This window comes from Pocillopora damicornis, chromosome 1, assembly GCF_964200805.1.
Source record: "Pocillopora damicornis chromosome 1, jaPocDami1.2, whole genome shotgun sequence".
In the NCBI taxonomy this organism is placed as follows: domain Eukaryota; kingdom Metazoa; phylum Cnidaria; class Anthozoa; order Scleractinia; family Pocilloporidae; genus Pocillopora; species Pocillopora damicornis.
In genome coordinates, this window is record NC_142670.1 from 26465740 (window position 1) to 26485186 (window position 19447).

Genomic DNA, 19447 nt, shown 5'->3' on the forward strand with positions numbered 1-19447 from the left:
GGCGACGCTTTAAGGACAAACGTGAAAATTAAAAAATGAAACGAATCTTTTTCAAGGCAACATCTGTCGCAATCCTGCTTGTTTAAGTCTCTGAAAACAAAAAAAAAAAAAAAAAAAAAAGAAAACATAACACAGCAAAACTATAATTTTCTCCCCCTAAACATATCAGTAAACTCTTTCGATGGGATAAGTTTCGATATTTATTTTAAAAGAAGACAAAACAGAAAGCTTTAAGCCTCTCCTGGGAAACCATACAAGTTACACCTGCAGCCACTTCCAAAACAACGCACTGCATAGTGGTACATGCAACACAATCTAAGAACAGCGAACCTAGTGAGAATTTCGCAATTCTAAAGAAGTGCCCTAGAAAGCTCGACTATCTTATATTCGAGATCCTCCTTATAAAAAAGAAAAGACCAGACATCAGCCTTATAGATCATCACTCAATATCGTAGTATTCAGTCATGGCTTGTAGTTTTGATTGATTCTAGGTTAACTTTACCAATTCATGTAGGACCATAAAGTCTAGGGAGGGCCATGCACCCTCGTTAAGTTTAGGCAACGACATGATTTTGAGTGCAATTTGGTGTAAATAAGCACAGATACATATTTTTCAAAGACAACAAAATTGCACGAGCCCGTAGGGCAAGTGCGATTTCTAGTCTGAAAAATTTACAAGTGCTTATTACACCAAATTGCAAGGGGAATCATGTTATTACTTGTTACAATGTACATCGAAAAAACATCGCAGAAGGTCAAGACAGACGAAATTTTGAAAGTGTGCGCGAACTATGTGTATTTTGCCCTCGTGTTACATCTATGCACCTGCGTTAGGACTTTGCAGTCGTGTTACATGAGAATGTACTCGTTTTTAGCCAATCAGAAGCACGTAATTTTTTCATGTACATTATTAATAAAGTTATTTATTTATAACACTTACTCAGACTCCATTCGGGCGAAATTGTTTGTATGAATACAAAACACACTTTTAAGCTTTGTTCTCATTAAAGAAATCATTTATGTACCTTAGCATTTCTATACATATTTATGTATAGTACATCAATTATGCCATTCCCTTTCAATTTTGACAATGTTAACAGGATATGATGAAAACCTCATGTTATGGTTTTTTCGTTGATTTAAGTTCGTACACTTTTTGTATGACGTTGACTGCAGTTTCCTTTACCAATTTCTCTACCTCTATCCCTTCCCTATTATTTACTTCTACCACTAAATCCAGTATCCTTGTCAAATAGAGCATTCCCTCGTAACCAGTGGTATTATGTTCTTCCTATCGGAAATATCATTCTTTTCTATAGACCAATGTCGTCAACTGGGGTTCAGTGCTGCCCTTGCATTTAGAGGAAAACGGCTGCTTAACCACAAGATAAAAGAAGTTGACAACGTCGCAAAGGACTTCTGTGGAGCATTGTGTTTTATGGAACCCAAATGTGTGAGCTATAATGTATTAATATCCAATGATTCTCCCTCGATCACCAAATGCGAGATGAATAACGCTACACATTTTGAACATCCGAGTGATCTGGTGTCATTTCCAAACAGCACCTATCGTGGATCCAAGGTGTGTTTGTAGCTGCAATGATTAGAATAACAGAGGTCTTCTTCTGGTCTATCCGTATGTCTTTGTTACAATTCATTTTTTTACTGGTTTATTCAAATCTTTTTAATTTTGACTGTAAATATATGAAAACCATATATATGAACTGCGGTTAGGTAACGGTTAGGTAACGCTAGGTAACGCTAGGTCGAAAGGCGTTTATCCTGAGGAAGATATCCTCATTGCCGCTTCTAGCAATGGAGAATGCAATGAACCCTCTCTGCAATGCAACCCTGCCAGTAGCTCTATGCGTTTACGGTGCGACTTCTTTCATTAAGTTCAAAATAAAAAGTGACATAGTTGCTAAGAGGACGTTAAAGTTGGTGATTTCACGATTTTGTTCTGTAGGAGGTGGCTAAGAAAGGTACAAATTTTATAACGCACGTACTGCAAAATTGTTTTGCTCATTAGATCTTTTGTTTCGTTACATTTTCTTTACTGTCGTCGTCATGGTTTTCTTAAAGTCCCTAATAAATAAAAGATATGCAGACCCTAACTCATTGTGTACTGTGCTTTATTCGAAGTCTGTGGTCTCGAAATCTCAGTAATTGTATTTCTACATGATCCTTTCTTTAAGACGTTGATGAATGTGATATAGGAGAAAACAAATGTGATTCAAATGCTGAATGTATAAATAGCCGTGGATCCTACGACTGCAATTGTAAAGAAGGATTTACAAGAGATGGCCTAACGTGCAAAGATAAGTGTTGACTAGTAATCATCAAATAGGGGGTACATTATCCATCAGCCGTTCTATAAGCAAACAAGCCGCATTCCTGCCGTAACACAAGAAGGTCTATAAGTCCTATTCCTCAACTTTTACATGCTTGTGCACGTGGCATTTATTTTATGGTTTAAATGATTGTTAGAATTAAAGGAAAAATGTTTTGAAGCTCATGTAACATTTGATGTCACACATTCCCCCAGACCTCTCAAGAATATCCTTGTGTTACTTTCAGATTTTGACGAGTGTGCTTTGGTTGATAATAACTGTACCAAGGGTGGCGTTAATTGTACAAACACTCTAGGGTCATTTAACTGCACCTGCCAGACTCGAAATTTCTGGAATGGCATGAAATGCGAAGGTTTGTTTACTCTAGTGTTATTTAGGCCTACGTGAACATCATCTTAAGGAGTCTTTCTTACTATTTTTCTCTGTCTCTCCCTCTCTCCCTCTCTCTCCCTCCCTCTTTCTCTTGGTCTGATGCTCTCTCTCTGTAATAATCCCTATAATTGGACTGTCTGTGTGAGTGTCTTTTTGTCTGTCTCTCTGATTATCTGCACGTTCATTTTGTTCGTCTGTTTATTTTTCCATTTTCAAAAAGTGCATGGTATAACTGTAAAGCATTAATAATCTTTAACTGCCATTAATTCTTGTAAGTTCTAACCTTGAGAACCATGATTATCATTTCCTCTTTGAAATATATTTGATTCTCTAGCCGATCGTTGTTACAACTACACAAATCTGACAGACCGTGAAAGAAAAATCCATCACATAACATGCCTCAGTGATCAACCTCTGTGTGACAGTGAACTTGAGGGATGGTACCGTTTTGTGGGAGCTGCAGGGACAAAAATGCCAACAACACCTGTGCCAGCATACAGATGTGGTACAAACTGGTCAGGTTGGTTGGATGGTTCTCATCCTACAGTGGAAGATGGTGAAGTCAAAAGAAAGGTCTGCTTTAGTGATCGTTTTTCAGGTTGCAAATACAGCTTAAAAATTGATGTGAAAAACTGTGGATCCTACTTTATCTACAATCTGCTTCCACCACCAAGTTGTGATTCGCACTACTGTGGGACTGATTAAACAAGGGCTTTAAATTCCTTGGTAAATACATCTGTTGTTTTATATTCGTTTAAATTTTAATTGATCTTGTTAGCGTGCAGTGATTTAGAATGAATGTTTATGATTTTCTCTTATTTGCCATTTTTTGAGTCGAGACTGACTAAAAGTCATTGTATCTTTTATCATTTTATTGTATGTTATTTTCTCGTTTGCATGTCTCTCCCGAAGTCACGGTTCTCTTCGAAGTTTCGCCTAAACTGCTCTTCAACGTGCATGATCATCGATCTGGTCATACGCAGGCATTGAAAGTTTACTTTTCCTAATTTTTGCCGAAAAGACACGACATTACTGAATATAATCGATCGCGAAAGAAGACTTGAAAACCTCGACCTCTTACTTTACTTTTACAGAGACAATGTCCTTACAACAATTATTTACTGATGGTGCGTCTCAATGTCGAGATAATTCTGTGCTGTTTAAAAAGTTGCAGAAACTAAATTTTCTCTTTGAATAATGGTTCCATAGCTGCTCGTTCCATTTCTTTATTTTCGAGCTAGTATTAGACCCTAACTGTTCTCACATACACCGGCAAAAACACTGCAGTGGAACCTCTGTAATACAGAAACCTTCTGGACAAAGCAAAGTGTATAAGGGAATTGTCTGTTTCATTAAGTTCAGTACGGTTTAACTCTTAAGATTGAAGTTTGTATAGAAACATAAACAGCACACTCGTGAACCTTTTCTCTGAGTATCGAGAGACCATAATTGTCTGAGACTCAGGGTGCGTTTTCCTCATTAGAGAGGGTCTATATCAAGAAGATTTCTTATTATAAAGAGAATATATCAGAATTTTGATCTGGATATAGAAATTGTCCGCCGTACTTAGTAGCGTGGTGTCGGTATTGCAGAGGTGTCCGCAAGGAAAGGTTCAACTGTACCATAAGCGCTTTTGTATTTAACAAAAATCAGACTTTTTCTCCATATTTTTGTAACATCAATCCCCACGTGTTAGGTAAGTCAGTCTTCAATTTGTAGGTTATTTCATCTGTTATCCTGATCCCTCGTCGTAAGTTAAACGTTTCAACCAATTTTCCAGAGGATTGCTTAAGTGATAAATAATCGTGGGAGACAAAGCTAAATTAAATTCTGTCTATATAGACCAGGAAAGGAAAATGCGAAAGATTCGTTGTCATAGATCGATTTGTTACATTGTATGATAAGGCAGCACATCTATTATGTATATCGGTTTTCTGTGAAGGGTTGGAGTAGTTTAATGCATAATTTTAAGACGCTTTAATTTCCGCAAACGCTTGAGCTTGGCACACTCATTTGGACTAAAACTAAATTAGAATGATTCACTTACATCTATACAAAAATACAAAAATTCATTCGATCCATGACTCAAATTGTTTATTCAGACTTTATCAGGGCCAAGTTTAAACATATACTCTTAACGTTAAAGGCGCCCTGTCTAGGTGAGTTCAGGCGGCATGATTTCGGCAACGAATGGGTAGAAAAGAATCAAAACTAATTCATTAAACATAATTGACATGAAGGTTTTAAAACAATTATGAAAACATACGTTTTCGTCGTTTTTACATTTATAAGGTAATTCAAGTAACTCATACAATTCTGATTAAACTTTACGCTTTATAAATACCCTAAATCTAGCAATCACGGAGATCATTTTCACGTTTAAACTTGTTTAGACAAGTGTACTTTGTTTGAAGAAGATTGGACCATCTCATGAGTGATCATTTTCCTTATTCGACCTCAACGTTTGATTCAAAGTGTTACTGTAAGGAGAAATAAGATGTCAATAACCGTTAGGGATTAAAAGGTTAAGAGCAACCGATACAGAGTAGAATTAAATGCGGTAGATGACTCATCGCAGCAACAGTGCTGCAAAAGTTTGCGAGTCATCCCAATATATGAAAATCATATATGTGCACTGCGGAGAAAGAAATAACTATGGAAGCGACCTTGAAACTACGGCCTGAAAAAATCCAGCCTGCACAGGACTTTAACCCTTTACCTCTGCGATATCGGTGCATCACTTTAGCCAACTGGGAGCTGACCATTACGTTGGTTTCAAATAAACCCGTGAAGTATAAATATATGAAAATCATATATGTGAACTGCGGAGAAAGAAATGAATATGCATGAATTCAAATCCCGTACGGGCCTGCTTTTTTTTTTCGAGCTTTATTTTCACAACTGCCTAAGTAGTGTTCATTACTGCGAAGATCGCTTTCATATTCATACATTAACATGGTTTTTTGTTGGTTACTAATGTAAAAGTACCCTGACCAGGTTCACGTATCAGTCATGATAATGGTTTCCAGTCCCCCCCCCCAACACAGCCATCTTCTCTATTAATGCTTTCAGCAAATCACTTACAGCGTGCAACAATTATAATGATTCCTCTCACAAAATCTTTTAGTTTTTTATTTCCTGTCAAATTTTCTTACTTCACAAAGGTGACACGTAATACCAAAACTTTTGTGCTCATCCTCTAGTTGTGTTTTGGAAACAGACCCTTCCATAATATATGGCAGGGAAGTGCCTTCAACCCGTGGTTGATGCCATCTCTGCAAGGTTGAGGTGCATGTTGCTGTTTTCATCTGCCTCGTTTTGTAGTTCTGTGAAATTTTTATAATTATGAAGAGTGTAATTGCACATCTTTGGCATCATAGCTAAAACGTGTTTGCAAATTCCGGATTTTACGGCAACACACAAGGAGCCACAATTTGCAAAAACAACCTCTCCAGAAATTACACTTAGTGAATAATTAAATTGAAAGTTTTAATTAAAGGGCTTTCATTCATTTTAAAGCTATAAAAGCATTTTAGACGATAATGAAAGTACTGATGGTCATTATTTGCTTGAATATCGTGCAAATATTCACCTTCAAGGTAGGTTTTCGCCTTTTCTTAAGCCTGTGGGAACAGGCCGATATGCATGGTTATCTCCACTGATACGCTTCCCACACTGTCCAATATATCTGTCCATCTCTGCCCTTGTAAAAAAAGGCGTTTTTATCAAGAGATGACCCCTAGCCGTCCGATGGAATTTTCAGTTTCCACTGTGTCCAAGAACTTAAGTAACCCACTGATTTTCTTAAATTGGTACTCAAACGGTAAAGTTTCCGATTCGTGTAAATAATCTCGGGATTTGGATCGATAATATTTTGATCCAATTTTCTTGTTACATATTCTTCCACCCCGAAAAGAAAGAATCAAAACCTAAATTTTGTATAACTCACAGAGCAAACATTCTGGTGAATAAGGCAGCCTTAACTTTTTAAGTCAACACTTCAATTCGGCGTTCTTCTGTGTTGACGGTTACCCCACCAAGAACTCTTCCCGGAATATCTTCTTTGATTGGTAAATGGGGACCACATAACGCCTTTGCGATGTTTTCTCTTCCTTGTCGTAAGTGTTTTGTACTTTTGTCCGAACTATATCAGATTTGGCCCTCATGACCTCGTTTCCGTGCAACTCGTCTCAGTTCATACCGGACGGCGGCCATTTTGGAATAAGGTGTAGTATTTAATTATTTTCATGAGTCCTTGGGGGGTACACGCGGTTTTTTAATTAAGAGAAGGGGATTCCGACAATTTTGTATTAACTGTACCATTCCACTAACACTCTTCGTCAATATAACATCACTGAAAGGATTCAGAGACTGAACGCCAAAGTCACTTTGTCTTTCTTCACATTTATAAATGAGCGGATGATAACGATGGAATGATAAAACTAACAGGACTGGAGCTTACGTAAGGACAATTTCCTCCGTCTTTCCGTCTCCATGTAGCTCAAATCCATCTGAAAGGGAATCAGGTGTCTCATCCCTGTTAGACGGAGGAGTCTTCTCCCTGCATATTCACAAAATATCTTGAGGATATATAGCGCCATCCGCTCTATATTTTAAATGCTGCAGGAAAACAAAGCAATTTCAGCCAGTATCTTGTGGGTACTGTATCCTCACACAAGCAAGCTAAAACCCAGGGCGTTGCCTCATGATTCTATCGTAGAGTGCAGAGACATAACCCCAAGTAGCACTGGTGGACTTCTTCGGCCACAAGGGCCAAAACCTGAAAGAAAATAGCAGGAAACCATACTCATTATGAACCAAAGATTCACATTTTAAGACGCCTCTAAATGAACTTAAACGCATGTTGCACACTTGTGAAGGAAAATTTACCAAAGAAAAACAATCCCTTGATAAATTTCTGGTCATTTTCAAAGGCAAATATCGACCTTAAACGGTTATTTAGCTCAAAAGTAATTCACAAATCAGTTTCAGGACTTGCTGATAGAGAAAAATAAGATATTTAAGAATTACCTTCAATAACTCATATAACCTTAACGGCTAGATTAAAAAAATCACCAAACGCCGAAAACGGTAGGGGGTGGAGGGGAGGGGATTAACTTCATTACAATAAGGCTTACCTCACGTGGCGAAAAGGGTGTGTGTGGAAACAACCGATTTCAAAAATTTATTTACGAATTAAATCTCACAGCACAAGAGCCTGTATGTACACATAAACAGCCCTAGTTGATGCTCTAAAATTGGCGTCAAGCATCCGTCGTTTTGAACTTGATCAGAATTTTCGATGTATTCTCTAATTTTTTAACAACTCCTTCCACTCACAAGCGGAATTAAATATCTCTGAAACCATGCATATCATCTGGGAATGGTCCTTCCGAAATTCATGTCAACGAGCTATATCAGTTGAAACTTTTCACCGACGCGGCGTGGTAAATACCCACCGCCAGTCACCGACACAGAGGTGAATAGTGTAGACTAAAAAAGTGAGAAAATGGAACACAAAAATAGGGTTTAACTCATTTATTCCTACAACGATTATAATTTGTTCGGACGCAAATCTCGCGCGAGTTGCGGGGAAGGTCAATTACAAAGGATATTCTGAGACTGAGTGGCCAATCAGAGCGCGCCTTCGACGCTTTCCACAGTTTTAGTTTATACTTATCGTTTATATCATTCTCTAAATACTTTGAGCACTTTGAGCACACTAATAAATTAGTGGATATTTTTTGAACGGCACTTTAGACAATACTGTAACATTCAAACATAATTATTAGAATTAACGAAAGTTTAAGTTTTAAAATTAATGAAGCGTGCGTCTGGTACCTGAAACAAATTTTATACTTCGCTAAATGTCAGTTGAGAAAATAGAAATAGTGTTCCTCAAAGATACACCGAAAACATTTCTATCTTCAGGCAGAAATTTTTGACCAATAACGTCACTATTCCATCTCTGAGGACTACAGGCATATCCGTCCATTCTTGTGATTTTTCACTCGAATTGAAGTGCAGTATCTTCAACTAACCAACATGCAGGTCCAGGTGGGATTTTAGCCATTTAACGCGTAATTGTCCAAAATCTGCGTCTAGTTCATCATCGTCGGACCGTCCGCCAAGCCGGTTTTGACTATCTGTGGGCACTGTTTCTGACATGGATGTAAGCATTGTGGAGACTGATAAGTACCCGTTAATTATTGATTATTTGAGTAATTGGGCCGAGTTTATCGAGGGCTCCCTTGGTGTGAAAGGCCGCCTGAAACAGTGTGTTAGTCATTGGGAGTCTGCCATTGCTGCCTTCCCGTTTTGTGCTTGATGTGATTTCTGAGAGTTATAAGCTTTGATTAGAGTCCCTGACCCATGGTCTATTACGAATAATCGTTCAGCCGAACTCCTTCCCAGCTGTGTTGAGGAAACTGTTGTCAAGCTGTTGGCGGCTGGTTGCACCGAGAAGCGTTTAGAGCCACCTTACCGTGTGAATCCGTTGACAGTAGCTTAGGGTAAAAAGTTAAGGCCGGTGATTGACCTCCGGCATGTTAACCCGTGCCTTTTAAGGCATTCATTTAAGTACGAGAATTTACATAGTCTTTCCAATGTTTTCGAGCAGAAATTTTGGTTTTTCACCAGGGACCTTGACTCCGGGTACCATAACGTGGGTATCAGAGGTTCCTAAGGTTTTCCTTGCCCTGTAGAGGTAAGGTTCGTTTTTTTCCCTTTCAGGGTCCTTCCATTCGCTTTGAGTTCTACTTGTTTTTGTTTAAGAAGTTGCTAAGGCCTTTAGTTGGCGTTGACGTTCGATGGGCCACTGTTGTTTTCTCTATTTGGATGACGGTATCTCGGGGCTTCCGGAGAGGGTTTCGCGCTTGCAGCTAGTTGGGTCCATCAAAAGGACTTGAAATTGTGTGACTTAAAATTGAACAAGGAAAAGTCGAAGTTGGAGCCTATGCAAGTCGGACAGTGGTTGGGCTTTGTTACTGACAAAATTGCGATGCAGTTTGGAGTTCCTCCTATGAAAATCGCCTAGCTTAAGAGCGATCTAGATTTCATTATTTCGTCGCGAAAAGTTTTCACTGATAAAGAGAACGCTTCCAGAATTTTTGAAAGTAGGGCCTGAGAAAAGTCAGTCAGACCCGTACGGGATTTGAACCCATGACCTCTGCTATACCAGTGCAGCGCTCTACCAACTGAGCCTACAAGCGAACTGGGAGCTGGTCAATAAACCTTCCAAGTGGTGAATAATGGCTGTAAATATATGGAAATCATAACTGCGAGGATCGATTCTATTTTCGTTTCTTCAACTGCAGTGCACATATATGATTTTCATATATTCATAGCCTTGGGAGGTTTATTTAGATCCAAAATAATGACCAACTCCCAGATGGCCCGTTACCTCAGTTGGTACAGCGCTGCACCAGTATGGCAGAGATCTTGGGTTCAAATTCCGTACGGGCCTGAATTTTTATTCAGGCCATTTTTCAAGTATCAGTTCATAACTGCGAGGATCGATTCTATATTCGCTTCTTCACATGCATGATTTTCATATATTAACAGCCATTATTAACCCTTTGAGGTGTTTCAAAATAAACAGCTTCTCTAGAAGCCATCAAATCAAAGAAAGTCTTTGTCTGCGAGTTGTCTTGTGAATGATTAAAATCTGCGATTTTCTATCCCTTTTTTCCATCCCAATCGGTTGACAAGTTATTTCCAATTATTTCTTATGATTATTTATCACAACCCACCCCTAGTCTGGGCCAACGTGAGCCAGCGTTTTCTCACCGCAATCATGCGCAATATTGCCCATCTACCGCTGATCGGGTTGTTATCTGTGTTTTTAAACAAGGATATACACTTGGAAAGATTTCGAGTCTTTACAAAAAAGATCTTGAGATGATCATCTTGCGCAATAACAGTTATGGCGGAATTATAAGAGTTTGTATGGGAATATTTACGACCGCTCTAAGGAATAAAAAAAAATACGTCAAATTCTCAAAAAAAAAAAACTCACCTTACTTCCACAGCGTATTGCTTGTTATCTGACTGCTTACTTTGATGAAAAGAACTCATTTTAGCGAGTTGTCTATTTCGAGGTTTTCAACGTACATAAGAAAAGCCAACGGCTGAACACATCATTTCCGAACGCTCGATCTGAGAAGCGAAAAATTCTAGCGCAAAATGACCGGGCGGCCACAAATCCAACGCAGAATTCAAGCACACATTCTGTAGTTTCATTTAAATTCACTACAAACTCAATCTTCCCCGTGTAACCGACGGTAAGCCGCAGTTTGCTTCAAAAATTTCCAGTTTAGAGGTTTCTAACAGCCCGCGTCCACATCAACCTTGACACACGACCGTTGAAAACCAGCTAGGTAACCTTGCCTCCTTTTTAAACTGAGCCTCGCCGGGGACCCCACTGTAACTTGGAAGATGATCATCTCATAGCTGGAGCTTGGGCCGCCTGTGGAGAAATCAGGAATCTTGTACATATCAAGTGGGAATCCTTTATAGTTTTATGTAGCTACACAATTTTTATCTTTTCTGAAACTATTCTATTTTAGTTAAAGAATTGTTCGTTTCCTAGATGTAACCTCATTTGGTTTGATCCGATAAACATATATACTGTATTCTGTGGTAAGGATTTATGGTTCCTTAATTCAAAACACATTTTGGCTGAGTCTAAAATAAGTTTTTGATAATTTCTCATGTCAAACCATATTTACTATACTCTGGTTAAGAATTTATGGTTCCTTGTTTCAAAACACATTTTGGCTTAGTGTGAAATAAGTTTTTGACAATTTATTGTGTAAAAACATATTTACTGTATTGAAAAAGCGAATTTTATGAACGCTGCTGCGCTAGTTTCGGCCCTTTCTTCTCTAATTTGGGCTTTTCAAGGCGCAAGTGCATTCAAATCTCCCTCTTCAATGGTAATGAATAGTTAATGATGTCATGGCATTCTGCGCGATGATTCTGTGCTGTTTAAAAAGTAACATGAAGTAAATTTTCCCTTAGAATAATGGTGCGATATTTTCTCGTTCCATTTCTTAAATTTCGAGCTAGTGTTAGACTCTAACTATTCACACTTACAGCGGAAAAAACACTGCAGTCGAACTTCTGTAATACAAAAGAACTTATGGACGAAGTAAAATGTCAGGATAAGAGATTTGTCCGTTTCATTACTAAGTTCAGTACGGTGTAACTCTTAAGATTGAAGTGTCTATAGAAACATGAATAGGCACACTCGTGCTTCTTTTCTCTGGGTATCAAGAGACCATGATTGTCTGAGATTCAGCGTGCGTTGTCCTTATTAGAGAGGGTCCATATCAGGATGGTTCCTTATTATAAGAAGAAGAGATCAGAATTTGATCTGGATCTAAAAAAATTTCAGAGGTGTCTGTAAGGAAAAGTTCAACTGTATCATCAGTGCTTTTGTATTTAACATCAGTTCAAAAACTTTAGGTCCCCAGGTGTTAGATAAGTCAGTCTTCAATTTGTAGATTATTTCATCTGTTATTCTGATCCCTCACCATGAGTTCAACGATTCAACCAATTTTTTGGAGGATTGCTAAAATGACTAAAAAAATCGTGGTGGGCAAACCTAAACTTATATTCTGTCAGACGAGGAGAGCAAAATGTGAAAGATTCGTTGAGATTTACATTGTACAATAAGGTAACAACCCCAATTGTGTATATCAGTTTTGCGTAAACGGTTGGAGTAGTTTGATGCATAATTTTAAGACGAACGGTAATTTCAGCAAATACTTGAGCTTGACGAACTTATTTCGACTGAAAATAAGTTACAACCGCGATTTGGTTGTCGGCTTGGAAAAAGTGGTGATTAGAGGAGGGAATTGCCAAGGAAGTCGAAAATTAGGAGCACATTTAGAACACTCTGCTCGAGCGATTCTACGCCGAAATCAAAAACAGACACGGTTAAACCTCGCAAACGACGATTTCATTTAATCGAAAGTGACTTGGACACGGACTGAACAATTCCTTGAACTGTTTAGCCGGACTTTGAACTTTTTTGCGCCTTTAAAGATGTGAAAACATCTTTGTATTTAATTGTTTAGATCGTACGCGATTGTTTTGACCGAACGCACAATGTCATTTGCAGGGTTTGAATAAATTATTTTTGCACTTGATGCGCGCGCTTTGCTTCTGCATAATTATGATAAGCTATCTCGTAGTTTTTCATGTGTATTATTAATACGTAATCACATGATTTTTCTCGTAAATAAGCACTTGTAAATTTTGTATATTTTTTCAAAGAACGCAAAATGCAGTCGCCCTACGGGCTCGTGCAATTTTGTTAGTCTTTAAAAAAATATACTCGTGCCTATTTATTCCAAATTGCACTCGAAATCATATGATTATCTATACTAATATAATAACTTTACTTCCAGGGCTGACACTACTTGAATAATGAGGATCAGTTGAAAATCCACCATAATAAAACTTCTAACATTAATACCGATATACACCCAGAGCTTGCTTACTGATATACACTGGCCTAAATGACCAAATCATGAAAATCATATATGTGAACTGCGGCGAAAGAGATAAGTATGGCAGCGACTTTCGCAGCATTGAACACTACTTAAGCAGTGGTGAAATTAAGGCCTGAAAAAAATCGATTAGATGTCTAACGTCTACCATAACAATTACTTAATGCAATGCCTAAAGGTAATTTACGCGGATGGAAATAGATCTCTAATTCATAAACGTGAATTGTCTCCGTGTTACATCACAGAGAGTCTTGTTCCAGGCGAGAAACGTCTTACATTCTAGCAACGCGGTGCACGATTTTACTCTTTGGTGATTTTGCAGGAGCAGTTTGGCAACATGTATCGCATCTTGTCTCTTGGTACCTTCACTGTGCTGTGCTCTTTGATGTGTGTTGTAAAATGCAAAGAAGGTGGGTAGATTTTTTTATTAATATCAGGGAAAATTTTTAAAACTGTAAATTTATAATGTGTTTGAAGCGGGAATAAACGAAAGTAATTCACTTCGAATGCTCTATTGCGACCATTACCAAAATTCCCAAGTTGTCAAAATGTTCTACCTTCTAATAGAAGAGTAAAAATGTTTATAAAGTCATTATGAGGAGATGTAAATCTCCTCAAAGACAGGTGGGATCTACCTCACGCAAGCTGTTTTAAGCAGGCGGTTGGGATAAAAGGATCATGAAGTTTAGGCCCTAAATTCGGCACAAATTCATGCTGCACTCTCTTTAATTTGTTAGTATGCTTTCACACTGAGGAAAAAACTCCCTACGTGTCGCTCACAAAATTTCATTGTATGACTATGAACTTTAGTGAGCTAAAGTGAAACTTAATCATCCATTTTTCTCTCAGCATATTTACACAACGAAATAAATAAATAGAAAAATTCAAAAACCTCCCCCGAACATCTAATTAGTTCTTTAACTTTCGTTTTGAAAACGATTATCGATTAGGATCAGAAACGGTCGAGATGTCGAGACGACATTTGTATCGCGTGAACTTCCGTCGAATACACCTTAATCTAAATTTAGAGATAGCCCCTTCTGAAAAAATTTAAACGTTTTGTGGCTTCAAATTCACAGGTAAGGAATAAGTTTCGATTAAACAACGAAATATCCTTCGGTTATCTAGAGACTGGAATTCTAAAGGAACACAATCATCTCAAAAGAAATAACCGGTTAATTAAACACACATAATCTCATCTTTTTATCATCATTATCTGTATTCTGCACTGACATAATGAACTTGGAAAAACACTGGGACTCTCATGAAAGTTGCCCACAAAGTTTTTCTCCATTTTACATCCCAGATCCTAAATTGTTCGTCTCGATACTAACTTTTCGTGTTTTGAAATGCCAATTCCTCAACAAAATTTGCATCTTTCCCCTTTGACAGGTACTGAATTGAAAATTTACCTATCAATTATTTACAAAACAAATACACTTATGCCTTAATTAAAATCAGCCACAAAAGTTTGTTGACTTCTGCGAAGTAGTTGAAAACACGAGCTCAAATTATCCCATAACTCATCACTGAGATACAAAAGGCGACGCTTTAAGAACGTACTTGAAAATTATAAAATGGAACAAATATTTTTCAAGGCGATGTCTGTTGCAATCCTGTTTGTTTAAGTCTCCGAAAATAAAAACAAAAACAAAACAAAACAAAACATAAAACAAAATTATAAATTTCTCCCCGTAAACATATAAATAAACTCTTTCAATAGGATAAGTGTCGATGTTTATTTAAACAGAAGACAAAACAGAAGGCTTTAAGCCTCTCCTGGGAAACCATACAAGTTACACCTGCAGCCACATCAAAAACAATACACTGCATAGTGGTACATACAACACAATCTAAGAACAGCGAACCTACGTGAGAATTTCGTAATTCTAAAGAAGTGCTCTGGAAAGCTCGACTTATATTCGAGATCCTTCTCGTTAAAAAAGAAAAGACCAGACATTAACCTTATAGATCATTACTCAATATTGTAGTATTCAGTCATGGCTTGTAGTTGTGCTTGATCTCAAGTTCTGTTTAGAAAATGACGGTAAATTAAATGTATCGTTTTTCTTGTTGCTTTTTTCTTCAGTTATATTCTAACTTTACTTGCAACACTGAAACAACTTGAGTAATGAGAATCAATTGAAAAGCCACCATGATAAAACATCTAACATTAATACCAATATACACCCACTGCTTGCTTACTGATATACACTGACATAAATGACTAAATATATTAAAATCATATATGTGAACTGCGGTGAAAGAGTTAAATCGTTTTATGGCTTCAAATTCACGGGTAAGGAATTAGTTTCAATAAAACAACGTAATGTCCTTTAGTTATCTAAAGACTGGAATTCAAAAGGAACACAATCATCTCGAAAGAAATAGCCGAATTTTGTTTTGTTTCATCTTTTTATCATCATTATCTGTATTCTACACTGACATAATGAAATTGGAAAAACACTGGGACTTTCATGAAAGCTGCCGTTTAAATTTTTCTCCAATCTACATCCTAGATCTTAGATCCTAAATTGTTCGTCTCGATACTAACTTTTGGTGTTTAAAATATCAATTCTTCAACAAAATTTACATCTTTCCCCTTTGACAGGTACAGAACTGAAAATTCACCTATCAATTATTTACAAAAAAATAAACTTATGCCTTAATTGAAATCAGCCCCATGTCAAAAGTTTGGTGACTTTAACGAAGTAGTTGAAAACACAAGCTCAAATTATCCCATAACTCATCAGATACAAAAGGCGACGCTTTAAGGACAGACGTGAAAATTTTAGAATGAAACGAATCTTTTTCAAGGCAACGTCTATCGCGATCGTGCTTGTTTAAGTTTCTGAAAATAAAAATAATAATAAAAAAAGAAAACATAACGCAACAAAAGTATAAATCCCCCCCTCCCCCCAAACATATCAATAAACTGTTTCAATGTGATAAGTTTCGATATTTATTTGAGAAGACAAAACAGAAAGCTCTAAGCCTCTCCTGGGAAACCATACAGGTTACTCTTGCAGCCATTTCCAAAGAACACACTGCATAGTGGTACATATAATACAATCTAAGAACAGCGAACCTAGTGAGAATTTCGCAATTCTAAAGAAGTGCCCTAGAAAGCTCGACTATCTTATATTCGAGATCCTCCTTATGAAAAAGAAAAGACCAGACATTAGCCTTACAGAACATTATTCAATATCGTAATATTCAGTCATGGCTTGTAGTTTTGATTGATTCTAGGTTAACTTTACCAAGTCATGTAAGACCATAAAGTCTTGGTAGGGCCATGCACCCTCGTTAAGTTTAGGCAACGACATGATTTCGAGAGCAATTTGGTATAAGTAAGCACGAGTATATTTTTCAAAGACAACAAAATTGCACGAGCCCGTAGGGCAAGTGCAGTTTGTAGTCTGAAAAATTTACAAGTACTTATTACACCAAATTGCAGGCGGAATCATGTTATTACTTGTTATAATGCACATGAAAAAAACATCGCAGAAGGTCAAGACAGACGAAATTTTGAAAGTGTACGCGAACTATTTGTATTTTGCCTTCGTGTTACAACTATGCACCTGCGTTATGACTTTGCATTCGTGTTACATGAAAATGCACTGGTTTTCAGCCAATCAGAAGCGCGTACATTATTGATAAAGTTACTTATTTATAACACTTACCCAGACTCCATTCGGGTGAAATTATTTGTATGAATACAAAGCACACTTTTACGCTTTGTTCTCATTAAAGAAATCATTTATGTACCGTAACATTTCAATACATATTTACATATAGTACATCAATTATGCCAATCCCTTTCAATTTTGACAATGATGACAGGATATAATCGAAACCTCATGTTGTGGTTTTTTCGTTGATTTAAATTCGTACAATTTTTGTATGACGTTGATTGCAGTTTCCTTTACCAATTTCTCTACCTCCATCCCTTCCCTATTATTTACCTTTACCACCAAATCCGGTGTCCTTGTCAAATAGAGCATTCCCTTGTAACCAGTGGTATCATGTTCTTTCTATCAGAAAATATATTTTTCACAATTCTTTCCTTTAAACCACTGTCGTCAACTGGAGTTCAGAGCTGCCCTTGCATTTAGAGGAAAACGGCTGCTTAACCACAAGATAAAAGAAGTTGACAACGTCGCAAAGGACTTCTGTGGAGCATTGTGTTTTATGGAACCCAACTGTGTGAGCTATAATATATTAGCATCCAATGATTCTCCCTCGATCACCAAATGCGAGATGAATAACGCTACACATTTTGAACATCCGAGTGATCTGATCTCATTTCCAAACAGCACCTATCGTGGATCCAAGGTGTGTTTATAGCTGCAGTAATTAGGATAATAGAGGTCTTCTTTTGGCCTAACCGTATGTCTTTGTCACAATTTAATTTTTTACTGGTTTATTGACATCTCTTAAATTTTGACTGTAAATATATAAAAACCATGTATGTGAACTGCGGTTAGAGAAATAAATTTGAAAGCGATCTTCGCATAAATTAACTCTACTTAAGCAGTAGTGAAAATAGGACCTGAAAAAAATGAGGCTTGTACAGGATTTGAACCCTTTGCGATATCGGTGCAGCGCTCTACCAACTGAGCTAACAAGCCAACTGGAACCTGGTCCGCAGTTCACATATGTGATTTTCATATATGTACATCAGTCATTTATTCTTCCCTTCACGGGTTTATTTGAAACCAACATAATGACCAGCTCCTAGTTGGCATGCATGACAGTTAGGTTAAGTGCTTTCAACTATCGTTTTCTTTAATTAACATGATTAGTGCAGAGTAGGCTTAGCCACAAGTTGCTCGGCAACTTTTTGGCAACTTTTGAGATTTTCGGAAACTTTTTAGAATTTTGGCAACTTTTAGAATTTTCGGCAACTTTGGGCTTTTTGAGGTTCTTTGAAGCCACTTTCTTCACGTTTTGAGCCACATTGGTCAGTTTTCGATATACATTTATTCAATTTATTCTAAAATACAATAATTAGGGCCTAAGGGCCCCCCCCCCCCCCCCATGGGTTGATTTTTGTGAAAGTTAAGCTCGTGGCAACGAGTCAAGGAACATAAAAACGAGTACCTTACCTCAGTTGATGGCAAGTTAAGATGTGATGCTTGCAAGGAAACAATAAGCAAGAAGAAAAGCACCATCAAGAAACACATCAGTTCGTTAAAGCATGTAAAGGCCAAGAAGACAATTTTAGAGAGCAAGAAAAAAGATCAGTCGGTGCCAGAATTGTTACAAAGAAATGATCAAGCAAAGCATCCTAAAGGAAAAACATTACCTCGTGATATGCGTCTGTATCGTTTTAAGCTGATCCAAAGCTTTTTAACAGCTGGAATTCCCTTGTCTAAGATTGATTACCTACGCTCGTTTCTCGAAAAATATGACTACCGTATCCAATGCTGTAGCCGTAGCCGCCTACCCCAATGTGGAAGGAGTAGCTCGCCGCCAAGCCGTCGGAAACTTGCCTGTTTACAATCAGCTGGTGGCCAAAGCCAAAGCATGTATCAATCCGGGGTTGCAGTTTTTTCAGAGAAAGTTTAGCCAAGAGTTTTATGAGAACGTTCGTGCCTTCCGTAGTGCCAGATTGTGTTGTCCAGTACAAGTCCAGCAACTTCGCCCTACAGCAGCTTCCGTGGAGGAGTTAAGAAGGTTCCGTTTCCTTGATAAAGATGCCATCATACAAGGGCTTACCGCTGAACTTCCAAGATACTTGGCAATTGCAGATGGAGCAGACTTACAGACAGAAGAAGAGAAGCTACAATGGTGGTCGAGAAATGAAACAAACCTGCCCAACTGGTCCTCCGTGGTAAAGAAAGTTCTTTTGGTACCACCAAGCTCTGCATCTGCTGAAAGAGTTTTCAGCATCATGAAGAGTTTCTTTACCAACCAAAAAGATGCAGCCCTAGAGCAGACTGTTGAAGCTTCAGTGATGCTCTGCTACAACCAGAACCAGAGAAACAAGCTTGTCGTTGTTTGATGAGAGGACGTCATTAAACTCAGTCATACCTGAATGGATTTCATACTGAAAGAGTGTAAGGCAACACGTCACGTGAAAACTGTTCTGCTCATTAAGTGTGTATATAACCATGTTTTGTTCATGTCATTCTGATAGACTATTTGTTGATCAAGTGAAATGGAAAGAACCTCTGATATTATCATTGGACTTTGACAAATAAA

At 37.7% G+C, this 19447-nt stretch overlaps 1 protein-coding gene across 1 annotated transcript; it reads left to right on the plus strand.

Moving 5' to 3' along the window:
* The first annotated feature begins 18368 nt into the window (after positions 1–18368).
* On the plus strand, positions 18369–19247 carry LOC149052999 (uncharacterized). Its single transcript, XM_089201414.1, has one exon. It carries the CDS (start codon positions 18651–18653, stop codon positions 19245–19247), a length of 597 nt encoding a protein of 198 aa, XP_089057540.1. The 5' UTR covers positions 18369–18650.
* Positions 19248–19447: the final 200 nt, after the last annotated feature.

Bases quoted from the DNA above. Each gene is read 5' to 3' on its own strand.
- LOC149052999 (XM_089201414.1), top strand. From the start codon at position 18,651: ATGACTACCGTATCCAATGCTGTAGCCGTAGCCGCCTACCCCAATGTG.